The sequence below is a fragment of the Orcinus orca genome, chromosome 1, assembly GCF_937001465.1.
Source record: "Orcinus orca chromosome 1, mOrcOrc1.1, whole genome shotgun sequence".
Classification (NCBI taxonomy): domain Eukaryota; kingdom Metazoa; phylum Chordata; class Mammalia; order Artiodactyla; family Delphinidae; genus Orcinus; species Orcinus orca.
The window spans coordinates 163,269,190-163,293,092 of record NC_064559.1 but is presented as its reverse complement, the minus strand read 5'-3'; the positions used below and the strand labels follow the sequence as shown (position 1 = coordinate 163,293,092).

The 23,903-nt window shown below is 37.4% G+C and overlaps 1 protein-coding gene across 8 annotated transcripts in view; it reads right to left on the bottom strand.

The window, feature by feature from the left end:
• OMA1 (OMA1 zinc metallopeptidase) overlaps positions 1-23,903 on the bottom strand; it is an 83,498-nt gene extending 59,595 nt beyond the window's left edge. For 2 of the 8 annotated variants that reach the window (XM_033435404.2, XM_033435409.2), the window contains exons 1-6: positions 13,849-15,628; positions 8,953-9,471; positions 6,280-6,508; positions 3,192-3,365; positions 2,985-3,092; positions 33-161 (exon numbers count right to left, since the gene is read on the bottom strand). In XM_033435404.2, the coding sequence (XP_033291295.1) occupies positions 33-161; positions 2,985-3,092; positions 3,192-3,365; positions 6,280-6,508; positions 8,953-9,452 (1,140 nt within the window). In that variant the 5' untranslated portion in view covers positions 9,453-9,471; positions 13,849-15,628. Of the gene's footprint in view, positions 1-32; positions 162-2,984; positions 3,093-3,191; positions 3,366-6,279; positions 6,509-8,952; positions 9,472-13,848; positions 15,630-15,771; positions 17,658-23,477 lie in introns of those variants that run through there. The other 6 variants (XM_033435405.2, XM_004273794.3, XM_049698963.1 and 3 more) reach the window with 6 other exon arrangements.

The window sequence follows — 23,903 nt, the reverse complement described above, 5'->3', positions numbered from 1 at the left end:
ATTGCAAATTCAACTTATTGTTTCAGACTTACCTCCTGCAATTTAGACTGAATCCACTGGCCCAAAAGTGCCAAACTATCTCGAGGACAAATGGCCCAAATCATTGTGAGAAAAATCAGACCTAGGAAATCCAGGAAATGAACCAAGCTAGCCTTTTCTGCCTGAGAAAAATCAAAATAATGAAAATTACACTTAATAAATTCAGATAGTACATGCTAACATTTTCTAGTTCATCGTGTGTAATCACATTAAATAATTACATGTGTTTAACTGAACTTCGCCACGTAAGACTGCAAATTCGTTTTCTTCTGTGTGCTTTATCCTTTCCCAGTCTGTTTTTCCCATCTCTTGTGTACATACTTATGCATTCATTTATTCATTCAACTAATATCTACTTGAGCCACTACCACCATTCAGATACAATGACAGGTTCATTAACCTACAGTGTCTTATATTAACAAGCATAATAATCTTGTAAAATAGGTACAATTGTTCCCTATTTTATAGATAAACTAAGATGAAGAGAGATTAAAAGAGTTGCCCAAATTCAAAAAGCAATTAGTAAAAGAACAAGGAATCAAACCCAGGAAGTTATAGTTTCTAATACAGTCACTAAATCTTTTTAAAAAATCAAATAAATATGTTTATTATGCTTAGACTTTTAGACAGAGACCAAACACTACCTAACATATGAAGCAGTTAAAACAAGGAACAATTCAGGAAAATATTAGAAATTTATTTTTTAAATAAAAGTCTTTTGACTTCATGACCTAATATGTGAAGAGTCATGCAAGTCTGCAACTTTATCAGCCTGGTATTTCCCACCAGGAAATTCAGTTATATGATTTTTTTGTATTTACTTATAGCAGTAACCAAAAAATGTTTTACTTAAAATAGTTGTTTGGAGTAGTAATATCTAAATATAAGTTTAATGCACTGGACTGTTCATTGTTCCTCATTAAAGTTGCTGAATAAATGTTATTGTAGTGCTGATACTGATAATATAGGAATCATTACTTGAATGTATGAAACATGGCTAACAACTAAAAATAATCGCCTAGAATACTTCTGAATATAATCTGCCTTCACAAAGCATTCTTTGCTTCATTGTAAGACTCATGAAAAACAATTATGGAATTATTTTAGCACTAAATGATGAAGTCATTATAGAAGAGAAAATCCTTGTAATTAATTATTAAAGAATATAATTGTTATTACATAATCTTAGAAAACTAAACATTTTTTTAAATTTGTATTTGTGAAATAATGAAAACAACATAAAATGGAGACTCCTAAAAGAGAAAACATAGTATTGACAGTGTCTAAGACCTCTAACAAAGAAATATTAATAACTATTTCCTATTTTTAAGACCATTTGCTTTTTATGTCTCGCCTAATTATTGCTCTTGCACCGATAGAGATGACAACATTATGCTGAACAAGGCACTGACCCAGATGCCAGAAAAGTTAATGTGCTGAAATGAACACCTTTTAAAAACTAAAAATGGCCAAAATTGATTGATTTTGCAGTTATAAAGCCATTTCTAGAAAGATATAACGTATTTCAACTGCTTAGATTTATTCTTGTATGTATCCGTTTAAGGAAGAATTTTTTTTCTATTTTCCTGTAACTCAGAAGAAATAAAATAAATAAAATAAATAAATAAATAAATAAATAAATAAAATAAATAAATTAAATAAATAAATTAAATAAATAAAAATGTGCTATTTGCGCTCTAGAATAGCACAACTTTGGCCCACCTCATCTTATTGATACTCTAAGGAAAAGACAGAATTTGAGATGACATTTAGAGGGATTAATAACATTATCATTTCCACTTGCATTTCTGATATATTCACAATCCTTCCACTATTTACCTTTGTGTTTTCAATTAAAAAATACACCTCTCTCTAATCATGTAAACAAATGAGCCATGCACAATTTTTAATGAATAAAAATAAAAATATGAGTAAACAAATATATTATTTTTCTAGATTCACACCAAGTCAAACAGATGTATATTCACAAGGGTATATAAATCTACCTGAATTCTATGATCTATGAGAAAAGTGCTGCCAACAGCCAGGTAACTGTGGGGAGAGGAAGCAGTGCCAGACTTGCAAACAGAAAACCTTGATCAAAGTTCCAATTCCACCAGTTTGTCACGTTAGTCATGTTTTTAAACATTAGAGACCTCGTATATAATATAGCAGCAGTCCCCAACCTTTTTGGCACCAGGGACCGGTTTTATGAAAAACAATTTTTCCACGGACATGGTGGGGGGATGGTTCAGGGGGTAATGCGAGCGATGGGGAGCGGCAGATGAAGCTTCGCTCACCCGCCTGCCGCTCACCTCCTGCTGTGCAGCCCAGTACCAGTCGACGGCCCGGGGTTTGAGGACCCCTGTAATATAGGGATATTAAATACCTACCTCATGAGGATAGTATTAAAATTATGAATAAGAAGGTATTAAAAAACTCAGTAAACTGTAAAATGGCAAGGTATCATTATTATTACTCTGCATTAATTATACATGGCATATCATTCTAGACATTTTCAAAGATGCTCTAAGCTATCCTCTGAGAATGAATAAAGAAGTAAGAAAACATTTACCACTTGAATAGTAATATCACTTTCCTACAGTTGATTTGCTGACTAGATTCTAAGTATGTTAATAATTATGGAAAGTTTAAAATCTAATTTGAAATAATTACAGGTTGAGAATAATCACTTCTTAGCAAAAAAGACAGATGATAAAAATAGTATTTAACAGAAACACTAATTATTCAGTATCAAACACTAAAGATGATAAAAATTCTCAAAATTAGCCAATCATACTTTCTCAGGTAACAGAATTAGTCAATTATTAAAAACTAAAATTTCATCATAAAAAATAACTGAAAAGATTCAGTTCTCTAAAAGATTTAACTTGCTAATTTCAAAGAAGTGTTTCAACAACTGAACATTCATTTTAGGTACTTACGGCATGTTCAAGTACTGCATGTGCTATTTCATGGCCCAGAAGGAAGGACAGCTGATGAATATCAGTCACACTATTTAAAAGCCCAGTGAAGATAAACACTTGTCCGTTCTGCACCATAATGAAAATAATGTAAGGAATTAGAACAACATAAAAAACAAGGACGTTAAATTTAACAATTAAAAATTAAGCTGGGTAACATTTACGTACTGGAAGCACAAAGGCATTTATATCTGGGGAATCAACCACGTGAATTATCCAATTGATCTCAGAGATCCCTGGAATGTCTTTATTGCATTCAATTAAATGATGAACCACTTCTTTAACAGCCATGTATCGGGTGTCTTTCTCAGTTAGCATATCATTTTTAAATTCTTCCATCCACTGAAAGATTAAAAAGAAAAGTAGTCTCTAAGAGAGTGTTAGCTCTACAAAATGTTTATGTTGCTTTAAGGAGTGCTATATGGCACTTACTGTTGAACACTTTAATTTCTAAATATGTAAAAATATGCACATATTAAATACTCAAAAAATTTCAAATTTGAATTATTTATGCAAAGGCAATCTGGTTTCTCACAAAGAGAATAAATTCTAATAACTAAGATTTTTCATATAAATTGGTTGAAATAAAAATTCACTCATCTTTTCTATTAGCCTATAAACAAATAAAATGCTTAATATTATTTCTAATTTCCTAAATATTTTAGAAAACAAAACATTGCCTAGAGAACAGAAAGATTTCATGTAAGAAAGTAAAATACAAAAGAAAATTACTTTCATAACATACTGAATAGAAAAACACCCTATACTTATTAAGAAAGTTAAACTTCCGCCAAAAAAGGACACTTCATTAATTTTAAAGTGTTTTAGCCAGACAGATTGAAATTACTAAAATTTTAGAACTAATGGGCATATCATTTTCTCTATATTATGCTGATTAAGACTAACCACCCGCTACTTTCAGCCTCTTGTCCTTTAAGCCCCAGTCAGCTGTCAGATTGTTGTGAGAGTCTCAGCGCTGTGCTAGAATGTCCAGTTTCAGATGATCTTGACCTGATCAGAGTGGCCAGGCAGTATGTCCAGTTAGAGCTTCCAGCTTTTGCATTAGCCTGTCTAATGCTCATGCCCCACTCGGAAAAAAGGCACCAGGAAATAAAGAATTTTCTGGGCTCCTGTGACCCTCAGATCATTTTACAGCAGTTAGAGGAACATATGAATACTGGCCAGCTGGCAGGGTTTTCACATCAAGTTAAAATAATTAAATAAAAGAAAAAAAAAAAAAAAGACTAACCACCATATGAAGACACTTTTTCTGAAGCTATATTCATGAGACTCTTTCAAGTGTACTTCGAAAAGTGAGGATGTTCTTAAAATATTAAATTTCCATAAAATGTATAATTTCTTTCATATATGAATCAAGAAGTCCATAACCTTCCTCACTGAGATGCATTAAAAACATGATTTTATAGAATATGAATTTGAAAGTCTTTATATAGCATTTTTTAAAAGCACAAGTCACCAGTGTAAACTGTCTGAAACAAAGAAAAACACTGAAGTAGATACAACAAACAAAATTATATGTAATTACAGTACTTTATAATAATCCCATAAGAGCATGTGTTTGAATTTTCATAACAAACAGGTATTACATTTGTAGGCTAAAAAATAAGAAAAAAAATATACGTACATGTATATAATTTTTTAAAGCTTCTTAGTGATATAAATGGTAGAAGATAACACCAATTTAACACTAGGCCTTTCTCAATCTTAACAGAACACTTTCCTCAAACTTGCTTCTAACTAGACTATTCTAAGAAACATCTCAAATCTCTGTATAAACTGTCTAGAAGAGATTGGTCTTATCTTTATTAAGAACAATCTTTTTAGTGAAAAACCATTGTTATTTCCTTTTTTATGGTAACTTTCCATTAACAAACTCAGAAGCTCAATTGAAATAAAAATCTAACCATGACAAAGCTGTCAAGTGAGGTTATAAATTCCACAAATATTAATTGAGCATATACAGGCGCACCTCAGAGACACTGTGGGTTCAATTCCAGTTCTCGATATCTTTAATGAGATATGCACCACAAAGTGAATATCTTAGTAAAGTGAGTCACATGAATTTTTGGTTTCCCAGTGCATATTGTGTGCAACAGCATTATGTCTAAAAAAAACAATGTACATACCTTAAAGAACATCTTATAGCTAAAAAATGCTAACCACCATCTAAGCCTTGAGCAAGTCATAATCTTTTTTGCCTAACAAATATAATAATAATGAAAAGGCTTGAAATATTGCAAGAATTACCGAAAAGGGACCTAGAGATACGAAATAAGCAAATGCTGTTGGAAAAATGGCACCGATAGACTTGCTTGACACAGCGTTGCCACAAACCTCCAATTTTTAAAAATGCAACATCTGAAAAGTGTAATAAAGCAAAGAACAATAAGATGAGGTTTGTCTATACTGTTTATGTGCCAAGCACGAGAGATAGAAAGATGATCCGTCCTCAAGGAACTCACTAGTGGTATAAAATGTTTAACTACTTGAGTGACTATACTTTCCAAGGAGGTTAAGACTTCTGAATTCCAACTTTATTTTGCATTCAAAAAATATAATAAATAGCCAAAATTGATGTGCGGGGGGGGGAGAGAATATCTTATTCTACTTTATTTTCAAGGTACAAAAATTCAAATTACAGATCTATTTATTCAAAAAATATATACTAAGCACTACTTTGTACACTGTGCCAGTACTTAAGATGAAATGATAAACAGAATAGACAGGGTCTCTGACCCCCTGGAGCTAGTCTAGAAAGGGAGACAGATCAACAGATAAATAATTATGCAAATAATTATGGTGTTACCCTCACGATAAGTGTTTTAAAAGAAAAGGACAGTATGCAAAGAGAAAAGTAGGAGACCTAGCCCCAATATAGCCAAGCACAGAGCATAGCTACAAATGACTAATTCATAACGCAGTCTGTATGAAGGATACACCCTAGAGCCTAACGTAGCCACCCTGCCTAACCCAGTCAGGATAATCAAGGAAGGCTTTCCTAAGAAAGTGACATTTAAGGTGACATGTGATGAACAGGAGTTAGCTGGGTGATACAAGGAAAGGCAATGTAGGCAGTAGGAATACTAAGCATGAAAGGTCTGAGGCCTTTTGGAAAAAATGCTAATTTGCTATCGGAGATTAAATTAAAAACTAGTGCATCTTTCATATTTAAGAAACTTTCCTCCTTTGAGTATTACATCAAGCACTGTAGTTAAAAACAATTCTTTCTACTTACTGCTTCATATTCCAGTTCTGATAAAAGTCTGAAATGTTCTTTCCCCAGTAATAGAAGCTTGCTCCTTCCTGTGACTGGACTCACTTCCAGGTGTGTAAAATAAAATACTACAAAAAGCAATCCAAAACTACTCAAACCAAGGAATAACTTCCATTTATTCTTCCTTACACTTTCTTTAAATAGTTCCTTCTTGTTAGGAGGAAGTGCCTGCCACCATTTCCTTATGCCCCTGGAGCAAAAAGAAAAATTCAAAGTTCTGATAATAGAATCAGTACATATCACCAAAACTTAATGCTTATGCTAAAATTCTGTCATCAAATACTCGAATTTTTACATTTTTCTGTATAGATGGTTTTTTCAATTTTTAAAAATTCTTAGCTAAATGATGAAAATGCAATCAATTATATGGAGCTATAGTTAAAAATTCTAATGCTCATTTGAATTTTCTTCAGTTATTTTAAAGGTAAACGCTAAATGAGAAGCTGTTTTACTATAACTACCATTAACATTTATTGACTGTTCAGCACATTCAAGGTACTCTTCTAATGCTATACGTATATCACCTCATTTAATCTTCATAATAATCCTGTTACAGAAGAGAAAATTGAGACTTAAGAGAAGTTAAACAATTTATACAAGGTTGTAGAGTTAATAAGAGGAAAATGAGGCAAGGAAGGCAATATAATAGGGATGAATTGCCCAGATAAACATCTGAAGGCGTTATGGTACAACAAATCTATACCTTTAACCATCACTGCCCCCAATGCTCGTCAGACATCTGACACAATGTGCCAGTACTTCAGTAAGGTACAAGGGAAACTATCTCAACACTGATTTTAGAAACAAATATTGCTCAGTAGCAGAAACTCTACTAACCCCTCAAGAACATGACAAAGGAGAGGTAATAAAAAGAGCATAAGCACTGTAAATACGGAAATGAGAGATTTTATAGATAACATTTGGGGAGGTCCAATTCTACCAGGCAACAATAGACTCTCTGCTGCTTATTAGGGTTCATGGACATTTTGACAACCAGTAATGTTTTCAGCGCTGGAACAGAACTTTTTCCCTATGAGTTCACCTGTGAAATTACAACAAGAATTTAAAATATATACATCATTCTCTTGACAAAATTTATTTTATAAAATAACTTCTTTGAGTTATCTTAATCTTGTTAAGTGACACACTTAAAATGCCTTTAAAGTGTTTCAACCTAAAAAGATTCAGATCAAACTATGAAGCATACTTCTTTCCAATTTAAAAGTTTATGACATTATCATTTAAAATGTATGAAAACATATCCTAAAATAAAATTTTAGGTGATTTACAACAGTAATATCAACAAAAGGTTAAAAATAAATAAATAATTTAAAAGGATGAAAAAGAGTTATTGGCCCAAGAACTTGGGCTGAGTTGTGACAAAGATTCTCTCCTACCCCGAACTCTACTCAGACTCCCCTGAACTCTTTTTCAAATAGGCCTTGTCTCTTGGACTACTGTGTTCATCTCTGCATTGTCCAATTTTAGCAAGAATCCTGCTAGGTCAATTAACTCAGAATCCCTCATCCTCCATATCTGATCACAATACCCAATCTGTCCTTACCATTCATCATCCCCCAGGTGATATCTGATCACCCTCACCTGCCTTCAGCAATAACTCTAGTAGGTCAGTTTGGGTGGAATCCCCCCTTGCTCCTGATGTTTCCTCTCTGTAGTTTTCCATCTACCAACCCCCGCCCTGCCCACATAGCCCATGGTGTATTCAGAGCTGACTCTGGTTCTATGCAGAAGAAGTTTTCTCCTACTGCAGAAGTTCTGAATAAAATCTGTTTTCACTTCTTTAACTATTGTCTAGCTCTGGCTTTCTTTGATAGTCGTTACTTAAATCGAGAGCTAAATTAGCTGAATATTTTCTGAGTGCCAAAGCCTAGTCATAAAGAACACAATAAATTACAGAGTACAGGTCCTTGATTTTTGATAAAAAGAAAACTGGGTTGGTTAGTATGGAAGTAAGAAGGCTAGAAGGCACTTCATAGTTATCAAACATAAGAAAAGTTTATAACGAGATAATGCTTAACTTTACCTTTCTTCAATCTTCATGGAGCAAATAAGAGAAAACAGAATTATGAGGGGGAGTTTTAAATTAAATATGAAGTATTACTTAGCTGAAAAAAAACATTAAGTATTATAAAGGATCACAAAGAAAATAAAGATTTGTCGGAAACAGAATAGAAAAATAAATAAATAAATAATAAATACTAATTAAGAGTTAACGTGGCTAGGAATGAGCCCTTTCTTAAGTAAGCAAAGTTCTTCAGTTTCATGCTCCATTGTCTCAAATTCCATGAACTAAAAAGGAATGCTTGTCAGTACAGTTCTTATACGTGAGTTGTAACAAACATTTCTGATTCTTGTAATCATAAATATAAGACCTTTTAAATAGTGTCTATATAAAATATACAAGAATAATTTTTAAAGATCACATTTCTGTACTATAATATACAATAGATGATTTTAAGATTATTAAGGCATACATAAAAAAACTGAGTAGAACCAACTGTTTAGAAACTGAATTCTGAGCTAATTACGGGAAGGAAATCTATCAAGTTTTCTTTAAAAGTGAGTTTTACAGATACTTTTTAATATGAGTTTATATTTTAAAGAGCATTTTACCTGCCCACAATGATAGCCAGTAGCTTCTGCACTGGTTTAAGAATCATCAACAAGAGAGGAACCGGAGCAGCTTGAAACCGTGGAGAAGTATGGAAACTCCTGATGTCTCTTGTGGGTAAACAGTTTAGAGGATGCACCACTGAAAGCGCAGGAACTACTAGAATGTCTTTCATCAGGAGCTGTCTTGAGAAAGAGTTATTCCACGCAGTACATTTTTGGGTAATCATCCAAGTTTCCTTACTTCTGATGCTCAAGAGGCAGCCTGTTCTTTTGTTATTAAAAGTCCTACAGAAATGAACGTTTTCAGGCAAAAATGTCCATCTATCACCCTGATTTACTCCCAGGCCCAGAGACTTATTTACTATATTGTTAATTTTCACTTGATGACAGTCCAGTGAGGTTACAGCTTGTGTGTTACATTTTCTCCAGCTGGTCAGTAAATTAAATCGGAAGAAAACACAGTTTCTAGCAGCAAACTGCAGTCCACAGATGAAGCTCATCTTTGTTTCGCTTGATTATCTGGAACACAAAATATAAACTATAAATATCTAAGCAAAATACTTATTACGAAACTGGGAATATAACACTTATGAAAAAGGTGTTCTTCCTTTAACACATCTCTGACTAAATTACCTTGGGTTTCAACTCACTGCCCCCTGCAGCAACTCCTCTTAACAATAAAAACCAAAGAGGTTTTACTAACTTTTAACTCAACAACATGTACTTTCAAAATCTGGATTTTTTTCTTCGTTTCATTTTTTAATTTTAGTTAGGGGAGTCTATTTTTATTTTAACAGCTAAGTTAGTTGGGGAATAAAAAATGGATTAAACAAAAACAGCACTAAGTTTCAGCAATTGGCAGTAATGGGGGGAAAGAGTATTTAATGGAATAGTAAAGTCTAACATAAAATGCATTTTTAAATGCAAATGATTTGTGGGACTTCCCTGGTGGTCCAGTGGTAAAGAATCCGCCTTACTATGCAGGGGAAGCAGGTTCGATCCCTGCTCCAGGAACTAAGATCCCACATGCCGTGGGGTAACTAAGCCCGCACGCCACAACTACTGAGCTAGTGTATCTCAACTAGAGCCCACTGTGCCACAATTACAGAGCCCACGTGCCCTGGAGCCCAAACACCACAACTAGAGAGAGAAAACCCACACGCCACAACTAGAGAAGCCCACACACTGCAACAAAAGATCCTGCACACCTCAACAAAGACCCTGTATGCCGCAACTAAGACCTGACGCGGCCAAAGAAATAAACTAAATAAATATTTTTTTAAAAACCTAAAAGAAAATATGCAAAAATAAATAAATAAAAATAAAATACAAATTTGTTCCTTTCAAATATAATACTGGCACTTCTGATTCAGGTCAATACAGAGTAAAAGGGACTTATCCTGTCACTGAAAATAACTAAAAGAACAGAAAGAATATGTAGACCTAAATAGACATTTTTCCAAAGAAGGCACACAGATGGCCAACAGGCACATGAAAAGATGCTTGACATTGCTAATTATTACAGAAATGCAAATCAAAACCACAGTGAAGCATCACCTCACACTGCTCAGAAGGGCCATCACCAAAAAGTCTACAACAAATGCTGGAGAGGGTGTGGAGAAAAGGGAACCCTCCTACACTGTTGGTGGGAATGTAAATTGATACAGCCACTATGGGAAACAGTATGGAGCTTCCTTAAACTAACAGAGCTACCATATGATCCAGCAATCCCACTCCTTGGTACATATTCATAAAAGACGAAAACCCTAATTCAAAAAGCTACATGCACCCCAATGTTCATAGCAGCACTATTTGCAACAGCCAAGCCATGGAAACAACCCAAGTGCCCATCAACACAATGGAATATTACTCAGCCATAAAACAGAATGAAATACTGCCATTTGCAGCAAGATGGATGGACCCAGAGAATATTATACTTAGTGAAATAAGTCAAATATTATATAATATCATGTATATTTAGAATCCAAAAAAATATACAAATGAGTCTATATACGAAACAGAAACAAATTCACAGACATAGGAAACAAACTTATGGTTGTTGGGGAAAGGGAGGGAGGAGGGATAAATTAGGAGTATGGGATTAACAGTTACAAACAGCCATACATAAAACAGATAAGCAACAAGGACTTTCTGTATAGCACAAGGAATTATATTCAACATCTTGAAATAACCTATAATGGAAAATAATCTGAAATATATACAACACACAAACTGAATCACTTTGCTGTACACCTAAAACTAACACAATATTGTAAATCAACTATACTTCAATTTAAAAAAAACACAGACAATAAGTAAAACAATGGTTTCAACATACTGAACATCAGGCAATGAAGAACAGTCATCCCTGAGAAATGGGAAACAAATTAGGCGAGCCCTACAACTGCCCCAGCCTTCTGCCTGGAGAGAGTTTCTAGGCCACCATGCAAAGAGGGGAAACCTAGCGCAGCCCAATGGTCCTCCTAAATTAAAGAGATGAAGCTGGGAATTCAAGGATATTAAACTAGTTATACATGTTGCATATGTTTAAGAAGTTAAAGGAAAGTTCGGACATGTTATGTAGAGACATAGAATATATTTTTTCAAAAGATGGACACTGAATTTCTATATTTGAAAACTATAATGTCTTAGATAAAAATTACACTGGATGAGACTAACACCAAATTAGACATTGTATAAATAAAGACTTATGAACTGACGTATCAATAAAAAACTATCCAAAATGAAATGCAGAGAGAAAACAGACTTTAAGAAATGCATACAGCATCACTGAGGTGTGGGATAACTCAAGTGACCTGATATATGTGTAAATGGAGACCCTGAAAAGTGGAGAGGGATAGTAGACAGAAAAAAAAAATAATAAAACTTGAAAAAATAATGACCAAAATTTTCCAAATTTGATGAAAACTGTAAACCCACAAATCCAAGAAGTTTAACAAACCGCACACAGGAAACACAAAAGAAACTACTTTAAGGTATATCAAATTTCTTAAAACCAATGAAAGGGAAAATCTTAAATTTGACACCTTGGATTAAATGGATACATTCATTGAAAAATACAAACTACCAGAGCTCACTCAAGAAGATAAACAACCTGAAGAGCCCTATACCCAATTTTTAAATTGAATTTATAGTTAAAAAGCTTCCCACGAAGAAAGCTCCAGAACCAAAAGGCTTCACTGGGGAATTCTACCAAACATTTAAAGAAATAATAATAATTCTATATAAACTCTTCCAAGAAATTAAAAAGGAATAGTTTGCAACTCCTTCCATAAGACCAGCACTACCCTGATACCAAAGACAGAAAAAAAATTACAAGAAGACTATAGAATAATATCCCTCATGAACATAGATACAAAAATTCTTAATAATATTCAGGAAATCTAATTTAAAAATATATTAAAAAGACAATACCTCATGACCAAGTGAGGTTTGTCTCAGGAATGCAAGGTTGAATAAAAATTCAAAAATCAATCCATGTAATTCACCCTAACTGAAGAAAGAAACACTACATGATCATCTCAAAAGACACAGAAAAAGCAATGGATAAAATCCAACAACCAACCCTGATAAAAACTCAGTAACTAGGACAGCTACAGGAACCTATAGGCAACAGTACGTTTATTGGTGAAAGATTATACTTTCCTCCTCAGATCAGGAGCAAGGCAAAGATGTCTGCTCCCACCACTTCTACTCAACATTATACTGGAGATGCTAGGCAGTGCAACAGAATTAAATAAATAGATACATAACTAACTAAATAAATGGCATCCAGATAATAAAGAAGTAAAATGTTCTTTATTCCTAGATAACATGACTGTCTATCCAGGAAATCCAAAGAAATCTACCAAAAAAACCTATTAGAATGAGTTTAAGGTGGCAGAATACAAGAGCAATACACGAAAACACTAGCAAGTGAGAGAAGCCAGACTCATACACAGGAAAAAAAATACACAGGAAAGGACACTACTCTCTCTCCAAAAATCATGCTCTATGATTTCAGCTTTATAATATAAACTGAAGTTTATATATATATAAACTAACTATATATAACAATATATAGTTAGCAGACTAATTTATACTTATAGAGAAATCAGAGGATGGAAACGTAAAGAGGGGCAAGAGGAGGGATTACAAAGTTTGGGGGGGCAACTAAAATGTTCACTATTGTGGTTGTGTTGTTGGTTTCATAGATATACATGTAAGTCAAAACATGCACAGTTTAAATATGTCCAATTTATTGTATATCAACTATACATTAAGCTATTTTTTTAAAAGGTACTGAAAAGAGACAACCAAATGCAATGTGTGAACTCTGATTAGATCCTAATTTGAAAGAAAAAAATTTGTTTTAGAAGACAACTGGAACTATTGGGGTAATTTGAATATGAATTTGCTTTTAGGTTATTTTAGATAAGTACTGCTTATTTTCTTAGGTGATAAAGATGTGGTTATGTAGGTGGATATCTTATACTTGAAATGCTTGCTCAACTCTCTTTTCATGATGAATAAAACTTTCAAATTTTATAATAAAAATACATTCAGACATACACACAGGACATAAAGGCAATACAGAAAAATACTAACAACCTTTGTATCTAAGTGGTGGTTATGTATGTGCTCATTAAATTTTTTTTCAGTTTTTTTTAGTGTTTCAAATCTTCATAATAAAAGTTGCAGGGAAAAATACATAAATCTAACTCAGTCTAGGCTAATACAATATTATCTGGAAAGATGCTTCAGAACATCAATTTTCATAAATAGTATTATCTATACATCAAATTATTTGAAAATTACTCAAATTTTTTACATACTCAGTAATGCTTAAAACACACTAGTATATACAAATATAAGTAAATCTAAAGGAATACACACCAAACCATTCACAGTGGTTATTTGGGGTGGCAGGATGATGGTTGTAAGGGATTCAGTATTTCCATCTCATATATTTCCGTGCTGTTTAAACTTTTACAGGATATGTTATTACTTTTGTAAGCTCCAAATCAATAAAGGCAACTATATTTGTAATTACCATTGATTTCCATGGGCTTCAATAAACAGCATATTGCAGACCAAGCCCCTCATAATACCACCTCCCACTGTTTCTCCAGGCACCTTCCTTACCCCTCCTTCACCCATTCCGAAGCTCCAGACCCACTGATTTACTTACACCTCTCAGAAAAGAAAAGCTCTCATCTGTCTGTGCAGGTCTATTTACACTGCTTAGCTCTGTTCACACGTCAAGCAAACTCCTCACAGCTCACAACTAACGTGAAATTTAAAGTATTCTACTGACACAGAAGTTAGCAAAAGCCCCAAACACTGTATGTAGTACATATATAAGCAAAAACGCTATCATTTATATCACCTACAAGTGTCACTTGAAACAGAAATAGTGCCTGATATTTTGTAATCCCTGCTGTATCCTTAAGAAAGGGTAAAGAATATGAGAAGAAAACTATACATTTTCAAAGATCCAATCACTAGACTACACAGAGCAGAAGAAAGAATCAGGGCTGACACATTCTCTTCAAAGAACTGTAGCGGGTCAACAAACATAGCTGCCAGACTTCCAGGATTACTAAATTAATGATGTGAGAAAACTAAACAATTTGGACTGTTAGCCTCTACGAACATTTCAGATCCTTAATTCTTTAAGTACCATCTCAGAATGAGCAAGTACAGCGCTCACTGGCACTCACAGCTGAAGCCTGGAAGACAGTTTTAACAACTCTTCTGAAAGTGACTATTTCTTCCCTAGTTTCTATGGAAACAGCTGTCAGATTGGCAAAAATAGCACATGTACTTTAAAATAATCATTCAAGCAAAGTACACACATGATGGAAGGCTTAAAAAATAATAATAAATTAGAAGGCAACAGAGTTGGTTCTTAAGCTTCCAAATGCCAGACTGCACCCCTTCACCACAGCTGAGAATGATGGATATGAACCCAAATCCTTTTCGTGAGGGTTACATGGCATGGGTCAGAGTCACCATAGTTGTTCAATCCCTGAATTCCCAATGAAGTATTTTCATCTCCCTGGACTAAAATTTCTCATTGAGCACCGCATGGCACAACACAACTGCTGTTCCACTTTACGCAGGCAAGTGACATTATTTAAGGAGCACAAAAAGTGAATTTGTAGACAAGTTCATGAAGAAATTATTTAAATACCCTACAACTGTTGAGACAGGTAATTTCCTATTTTTCACTGCGGGGTTTGGGTAGGAAAACGTTTACTTTCTCTGCTTTAAGAGGGACAGGTAAAAGAGAGGGTTTGAGTCTCAAGATGACAAAAGCGGCTGGAAGAGATTTTCTACGGGTGAAGGTGTCACTGTGACGCACACGATACTGCGGTAAAAAGAACCACAACTTTTAAAAAAGCGCCGCTAATGAGAAGGCTGGGAGGAGAGGGAGCTTATCTTCCCGGAAAAATGCAGCCACCTGCCTATTTGCAACTCCCGCGCTGCCAGGGTAACAACCTTGGGTCCCCGCAGTTCAACACCAGGACGGGATCAGGCGGGACAAGGAGACTTTACTGCCACGTCCTCCTTTCCCACTCGCCCTCTCCCCCGACTTCACACGCCGCCCTCGTGCTTCACTCCAGCCCGGCTCCCCGTCGTCCCTCCTCCACCCCAGGCCTCGCCACCCCAACCCAACCGAGCCCCCAAGTGTCCCCGCTCCTAACCCCAGCGCCCCTCCAAGCTCCCTCCACCCCAACTCCCGTATTCGGCCCCCTCCCCTGGGCCCGGCCCACTCTTAATAGCCGTGCAAAGGCGTCCCCAACCAGGACAGACCCTAGCAGTGGCGACAGCGAAGATTCCTCTGACCCGACCTATGCGCAAGCGTACGCCCCGCCAAAGAAGCCCGGCCTCCTCACTTCCTGCCCTCGCCTCGGACGTGGACGCCTTTGGCTCCGCCCACAGCGGGTAGTCAATACACCCGCCCAGAGCCTTCCTCCCAGAGGGCCCCGATCCCTTACGAACTGTGGCGCTCTAGCGCCCCCGCGTGGCCGGAGGAGGGACGTGGCTGCAGGCAGAGCTGCTCGCCTGGAAACATCTTCACTTGCTCAGGTCTTGGAACCTGACTTGGGTCCATCTAATGAGTGATCCAGGCAAGGCTGTGCCTGCTGTAGATTCTAAGGCAGTGCTGACCAAAAGGAAGGAGATTCGAGGGCTGCCAAAAGGCTAAGGTTTCTTGGTTCAGAAGTTGCACTGATAGAAGTAGTCTTTGGGCTGTGAAAACTGTTTTCACATGGCACATCCTAAGGAAGATGAAGAATAACCTGAAGCATCTGGAAGATAGTTGAAAATAGCTGGCTACAAAGTGATGTGTATAGTACACTTCATTCATTCCACCAAAAAGTATTTACTGGGCACCAAGTGCCTTCCAAGTGCCAGGGAAACAGAGAGCAAGACAGACCCTACTTTCATGGAGCTTATATCATAGTGAAGAACGAGACAACAAGCAAGTAAACAAGTAAATAAATAAGATATCAGATATTGACATGATCCCATAATTTCAAAGTCAGTTTGTTATATTTATATTCTATGCACAATGAAGAACATCCTAAAGGATGTAAACACTATTTTTAGGTATCACTTTTAGAGCGTTTTAAAGTAATTTTTTCTTTTATCTTGCTTGTCTATATTGTGTAATTTGCCTTTTGCTTTAAAGGAACTATGTTGGCATATCTCTGACCACTGGTTCCCTAAAAACTGAAGGGGCAGTTCCCTGAATCTTCATGGGCTTATCTCCCACCCTCTGAAGTGCATGTTTCTTACCAAGGTTTCCAGTATACTAGCCACCTCTTGCTCATCCTGCCTGATTAGCATGTCATCAATGAAACAGGTGTGACATTCTGTGGGTTGACCAGGTGGTCCAGATCCTGTACTATGATGGATCACAGAGCTGACACAACAGCTGTGATCAGGGCTATTACATGATTAGGTCTGCAGTAGTTTGTAAGCCATCCTCCTGGTTTCTGAAGGGGCCAGACAGGCAAACTAAATGGAAATATGACAGGGACGACCATCCTTTGGGTTGTTCATGGGCATTAACTCCACCATCATCCCCCGCTTCCCCTTGGATGAAATACAGGTTTTGATTTACTATCTCGACTTGAAAGGGAGGGGACAGTTTCAGAGGCTTTCACTTGGTCTTCCCCACATGAGAACTCAAGGCCAAGGACCTAATGTGGGGCTTCCTTCAGCTTCCCAATATATATACTCCCAGTTATGCACTCAGAGTCTGGGGAAATGACCACTGGGTGGGTCTATAGGCCCAGAGACCCACTGTAAGCTGGATGTTATCCAGGACTCCGCTTATTACCTGACCCCTAGAAGTCCCCAGTCTTAGAGAGAGGACTTGATAACACTTGGATTTCTGAGTAACAAGATCCTTTCAGACCCTGGGAAATGTCTGGGTATTCCTCTTTCCCCAATATATAGTCAGCTGAGAAAATGGTCATAGGCCATGGAGCAATCATTACTGTAAATACTTGTTTCAGTGTTTTAGGGTTCTTCTTCCTAGGGACCCAGCCACCTCTTTGGTCAATGGGTTCTGTGGTCTGGGTCTGAAAATTGACTCAGATGTGAGAATTAAGCAAAGAACATGACTTTTTATTGGCGTAACAACTCTGAGCCTCCTGTTCCTCCATTCTTTTCTTTTTCTAATTTAATTTACTTTTACTTTATTGGCTGTGTTGGGTCTTTATTGCTGTGCGCGGGCTTTCTCTGGTTGCGGCGAGCGGGGGCTACTCTTCCTTGTGATGTGCGGGCTTCTCACTGCAGTGGCTTCTCTTGTTGCAGAGCACGGGTTCTAGCCGCGTGGACTTCAGTAGTTGTGGCACGTGGGCTCAGTAGTTGTGGCACACGAGCTCTAGAGCTCAGGCTCAGTAATTGTGGTGCACAGGCTTAGTTGCTCCGCGGCATGTGGGATCTTCCCAGGCCAGGGCTCGAACCCTTGTCCCCTGCATTGGCAGGTGGATTCTTAACCACTGCACCACCAGAGAAGCCCTGTTCCTCCATTCCTGTGTCTTTCTGGTCATAGATGTTAAGCAGAACCAGTTGGCGGCCCATCTATATTTTCCCCTAGGGACACCTTGTATTATTAAATACCTTCACAACCTCTGTGGATCAAGCCCCCTAAGGCTGCTCCCTTGACCTTGCCAGCTGTTATAGTAATCACAGCCCCCAGACTTCTGGTGGTTAAAGCCACCACCTGGCTTCTATTACTTCAGGATGCTATCATCCTCCTGGATATTATCAAGCCCAGCCCTGTGATTGCTTCTCTTACCATCATCCCTAGCTGGTACTCCTCTCATCAGTGCCTTCCTTGCTGTCTTTGTATACTATCTGTCTTTTGGGCCTCCGATGGAACATAATCCTCTGTCTGATCTTCTGGCTCCACAAAATAAATCATTCCAGCAAGCCCACTTCCCTTGGGCTTTTCTTTCCTTCTTCTAGAGTCTGCCAGAGCAATTCAGATGGCTTCCTCTCTGGAGATCTCCCTTGGATGAAGACACCTGTCCCATCCAAGAATATGCCTTCTCTCCAGGGACAGTGCACATCCAATGACTGGTTAATCTGGGGGGACAAAGGCCTGACCCTTGGATTTTAATTGAGGACAACCTGCAGGACCATCCCAGGTCTCCATGGGACTGGCGGAGAAGCCCCACTTCTGCCCAATCCTCTTTCCCTTCCTCTCCAGCAACTCTGCACACAAAGAATTCTTTCAGAATCTGTTTCTGGGGAACCCAACCAAAGGCAACTCAGTTTTCTCCAGAAGTAGAAGCTGCTTTGATACAGAAAGACTTTCGATCTCACCTCCTAAAGGAAGTACTGGAAACTGAATACTGAATTAAAGGAGAGACTAACTCTGAAGAATTATGAGGGATGAATTGTTTTAGCACCAGGCATAGACAGAAGCTCAACAGACAAGAGGACTCTGCTGATCTAGATTCGGGCTGACAGCCAGGTGAGATGAGCACAGGATTTGATGAGGGTCACATATTTGATTGTCTGCAAGGCACGGGCAGTCTTGACTTAAAGTGGCCTTTCCTTTTTCTTGAATACGTGCTAGGCCTGACTGTTCCAGATGTTGGAGATGGCTGGCTCTGCATCTGAAATGCCCCCCCACATAGACAGTTGCCGCACCTTCATTTGCATATTCCACTCCAACAAAAATTAGCTTAGTATTTTCTCCATCCACATTTGACTTTTTAACTTTCCTCTCCTTTTTTACCTTCTTCTTCTCATATAGCATGAACAGGCAGGCCATTTCATTTTTTAAATTTATAACTTATAATTTTTTCTTTCTTTTTTTTTTTTGGCCGTGACGCGTGGCATACAGGATCCTAGTTCCCCAAGCAGGGATTGAACCTGTGCCCCCTGCAGTGGAAGCAGGGAGTCTTACCACTGGACCACCAGCGAAGTCCCTTTTCTTTTTCTTTTGCCCAAATAGAATTGTCACACCACATTCCAGTGTGTTATTTTTATAAATTGCCACATGGATTGTCATTGCACTAGCTTGCTGACTGCTCTCCTACCTCTGTCTCATTCCCCTTGTATAAACAGCAGCCAACCAGACCCACTTCCTGAAGTTGGGGGCCAAGAGGGTTCAGTATGGCTCAGCAAGCTCCAGGCTGGGCCCAAGAGGAAGCCACAGCTTGGACACGTCCTTGCTCACTCTCCAGAGGTTAGTTCTCCAGAGATCCCAGCTGAGCACTTTTCTAAGAGTCAGTGCAAACTACTTTACTGCACAAGTAAAGTAACACCACAGAAAAGCAAAAAAAAAAAAAAAAAAAAGTACCCTTAACCCCACTACCCAGAGATAATCACTGTTAACATTTTGATACGTAACCTTCTTGAAAAGCAAAATTAAAATTACTTTAGGACTTCCCTGGTGGCGCAGTGGTTAGGAATCCACCTGCCAATGCAGGGGGGACATGGGTTCAAACCCCGGTCCAGGAAGATCCCACATGCCACAGAGCAACTGAGACCGTGAGCCACAAGTACTGAGCCTGTGCCCTGGAGCCCGCGAGCCACTACTGAAGCCCACGTGCTTAGAGCCCGTGCTCTGCAACAAGAGACACCACCATGATGAGAAGCCCGCGCACTGCAACGAAGAGTAGCCCCCTCTCACCACAACTAGAGAAAGCCCGTGTGCAGCCAAAAATTGATAAATAAATAAAATAATTTAAAAAAAAGAAACAATGTTTAAAAAAAAACAGAATTAAAAAAATAAAATAAAATTACTTTAAATACTTAAAACTTTGATAGGATAAAACATTTCTTACTGTTGTTTTAATGTGCATTCCTTTGATTCCTAACAATGTAAGCAATTTTTTATGCTTATCTGCTCTTTCGATTTCTTCTTTAGCAAATTGTCTGTTCATGCCTTAACCCATTTTTCTATAAAAACATTCATTTTTATCTTATCGACTGGTAAAAATATTTTATATATTTAAGAATTGTCTGTCCTTCACGTAGCAAACATTTCCTCTGCTTGACAGTTGTCTTTCAATTTTAATTCATGTCTGCATATATAAATAATTTTTAAAATTGTGGTATAGACAAATCTATCCATCTTTTCATTTTGGTTTTTGCCTTTGAGGTCATATTTATAGTCTGCCTTAATCCCAAAATTATGTATTTACCAATATTTTCCTCTAGTATCAATATTTAACGACTTTGTTCTTAAATCTTTAGTCTACTAGGAATTTATTTTGGTGCAAAGTAGAATAGAAAAATATAACCTAAAATATTTTCTGAATGATTAGGCCAGTGGAACTTTTACAAAAGACACATGCACATGCCCTTCCCATGGTGAGGACACCAAGGTAACTACTGTCCCAACAATTTATTGAACAGCCCATCCTTTCCTGACTCAGTTGAAGTGTTGCTTTTGTTACATACTAAATTCTCATAAATACCCACATCTTTTCCTTTGTCTGTCTGTTCTGGCACTAGTATAAGATTCTAATTATTCTAACTTCACAATATAGATTTTATTTTCAAATATTTTCTGGCTCTTCTTATACATTTCACCTTTAAGATGAACTTTAGAAATTTTTTCAAGTCCTCCCCCACCAAAAATGCATTGAGACTTTGATTTTGTTATTGCTGTTGTTTTTAAACTTAGATTAACTTTGAAGAAATTTATATCTTTGCAATGTTGACTCTATCAGTCCAGGAAGCTGGCACGTGTCTCCATTTATCCAGGTTTTCTTTTACGTCCCTCCATAAAGTTTTACAGTTTTCTTATATGAGTCAAAGCAGTATACTTTCTAAAGGAACTATAAACTTTGACTTGTCATCTTAAAATTACAGAATATCAGAACTGGAAGGGACTTAAAAATCATCTCAGCATCCCACTCAATCTGTAGCTGAGTTTGCCTCTCAAACAAGCAAAGATATGGGGTGTATTTTGGTGAGTTTTTTTGACATGATGACATCATATTATATGTATTTTCTGTGACTTCAGTTTATCGCTTGAACAGCAAGTCTTGGAGAAATTTATATATCAATGTATAGAGATAACTTAATTCATTTTAATCACTGCCTAGTGTTCTATGGAAATGATATTGCATCACTTAACTTATTATTCCCCTGTTGTGGACATTTAAACTATTTCTGTTGTTTTGTTCTTACAAAGAACTCAGCTTACAACCTTGCACCCTAACTAAAAGTTCTCAAAATTCTATAGCACACAACCAGTGCCTGCAAAGGCCCCCTCCTCCAGGTGGCACAACGCCTGTTCAAAGAAAGGCTTTCCTTTGGCTTTCCAGTGTCCTTCAGTTCTGTTCCATAAACATTTAATGAATGGGTGTTGTATAGTGAGCCCTGGAGTTTTGTAATACCCCAATTTCAACACAATAAAATTCATTACTTCAAAAAAATACTTGCTGAGTGCACGCTATGCACCAGGCACTGTGTAGGTGTGAGGGCTCCAGGGAAAATTAACAATCCTCAGCCATTCTTCCGAACTCCAACAATTCCCAAAATAAAAGAGGGATCATTACAACATGGTACCCATTTATTTCTAAGCCCTGGATAATTATTTACCCATTAGACCAGGAGACCGGGCAGCAGATTCTCAAATAATTTGGATAATCCCTTAAATGTGTTGTGAGATGTCCATGCTTATATTCCTCTGCTCTTGCACATGCTGTCTTTTCTATGTGGAATGTTGTCTAATTTGGGTTTCCCTCAGAAGGATACCCTGAGACAAGGAATCAAATGTAAGTAATTTATCCGGGAGATGATCCCAGGAAGCACCAGCTGAGGAGCAGAGAAGTGAGACAGGAAAAGGAAGCAAGCCAATATATGATGCATTAACCAACTAGTTACAGACGGGGTCAAAGGGAGTGGAGTCTCTCTGAAGAGTGTGGGGAGACTATGTAACACACAGAGTTTTCCTAACTGGAGGAGAAAGTCGCCTGGCTATTTATCTACCAACTCCAGCCAGTCATTGGTTGAGTGCTGTCCTGGGGGTGATTAATTCTCTGCACTTGCGGCATCTTGCATATGCTTCTGAGGGATCCAAAAGCCTCAAGAAGAGGGATGCAGATGCTGGCTGTTGCAAGTAGAACCAGCGTGTGCAGAGTTATGGGCCAGACACCAACACCCAGGGAGATATGTGTGGGCACCACTGGCATCTACTACAAATGCCTTCTCTACTGTCACCTGGCTAATGCATTCTTCAAAACACAGGGCAGAAATCACACCCTCCGGCAAGTCCTGCACGCATCTGCAGCAGGCCTGGTGAGTTGCCCCACTTTTCTGTGTACCAGCAGCACTCCATGCTTACGTTTTTCCTACTAAGAGATTGTAAGTGGTGGCTCTGAGACCCAAGCTGGCTCCTGACTCCAAATCCCAGAATGAAACCACTAACACGCTCCCGTACAGGTGAGCCCCTTGACTTGGAGATGCATAACTCCAGTCTCTGCCTCTGTCTTTTTTTTTTGGAAATTTAGAATTTTATTTATTTTTTTATACAGCAGGTTCTTATTATCTGCCTCTGTCTTCATATCACCATCTTCTCTGTGTTTCTGTGTCCTCTCTTCTTATAAGGACACCAGTTATTGGATTTAGGCCCCATCCTAAGTCAGGATGATCTCCTCTCAAGATCCTTAGCTTAGTTAAGATCTACAAAAACTATTTCCAATGGGAATTTGAAGGAGAAAAAGTTCTTCTGTGTGCTTCTTAAATTAATAAAATACTTGACTGGAGCTGCTGGTGGCCCTATTGCCCTAGATGAGGAGGAAGTTGGCCTAGAAAATGAAAGCCAAGTCATAAGCAGAATAAAGATATAAAGAGAGAAACAGAAACCTGACATTATCTGAGCCCTTGGACCCAGCCATGCCTAAAGCTAATACCTGTCCTTCACTTTCCAGTTACATGAGTCAACAAATTCCTTTTGCTTAACTGGTTTGAGTTTAGCTGCTAACAAACACCTGCACCTGAAATAGTTCTTAATAATACAATCAAGTATTACATACCTGCTTTCCTCCTTGATTGATCCATTTCACCTTCTCTTCTTCTTATACCTGACAAATTCCTATTTATCCTCAGGTCTCAGTTTAAACTTTCTCAAGTAGACCTTCCCTAAACTGATCCCCACCTCCACCCCAGATTACATCAGTTTTACCTGATGGATGTTCTCATAGCCCAGCATTCCCTTATCACAACAGTTATCTCACATGATTGTACTTGCCTGTTTAGCTTATTCCCCTATCCCAACACTACCTCTGTGCTGAAATGTAAGATCTTTGAGAACAGAAAAAAATTCTGTTTATTGCTCTATTCTGGTTTCTAGCATAGTGATGAAAAGTAGTAGATGTCAAATGTCTGTTCATTCACAACTTTGAATCTTCATTTGTTTTTCAAAGTGTGGTAAAGTAGGCTATGACCAAATATAAGTTATG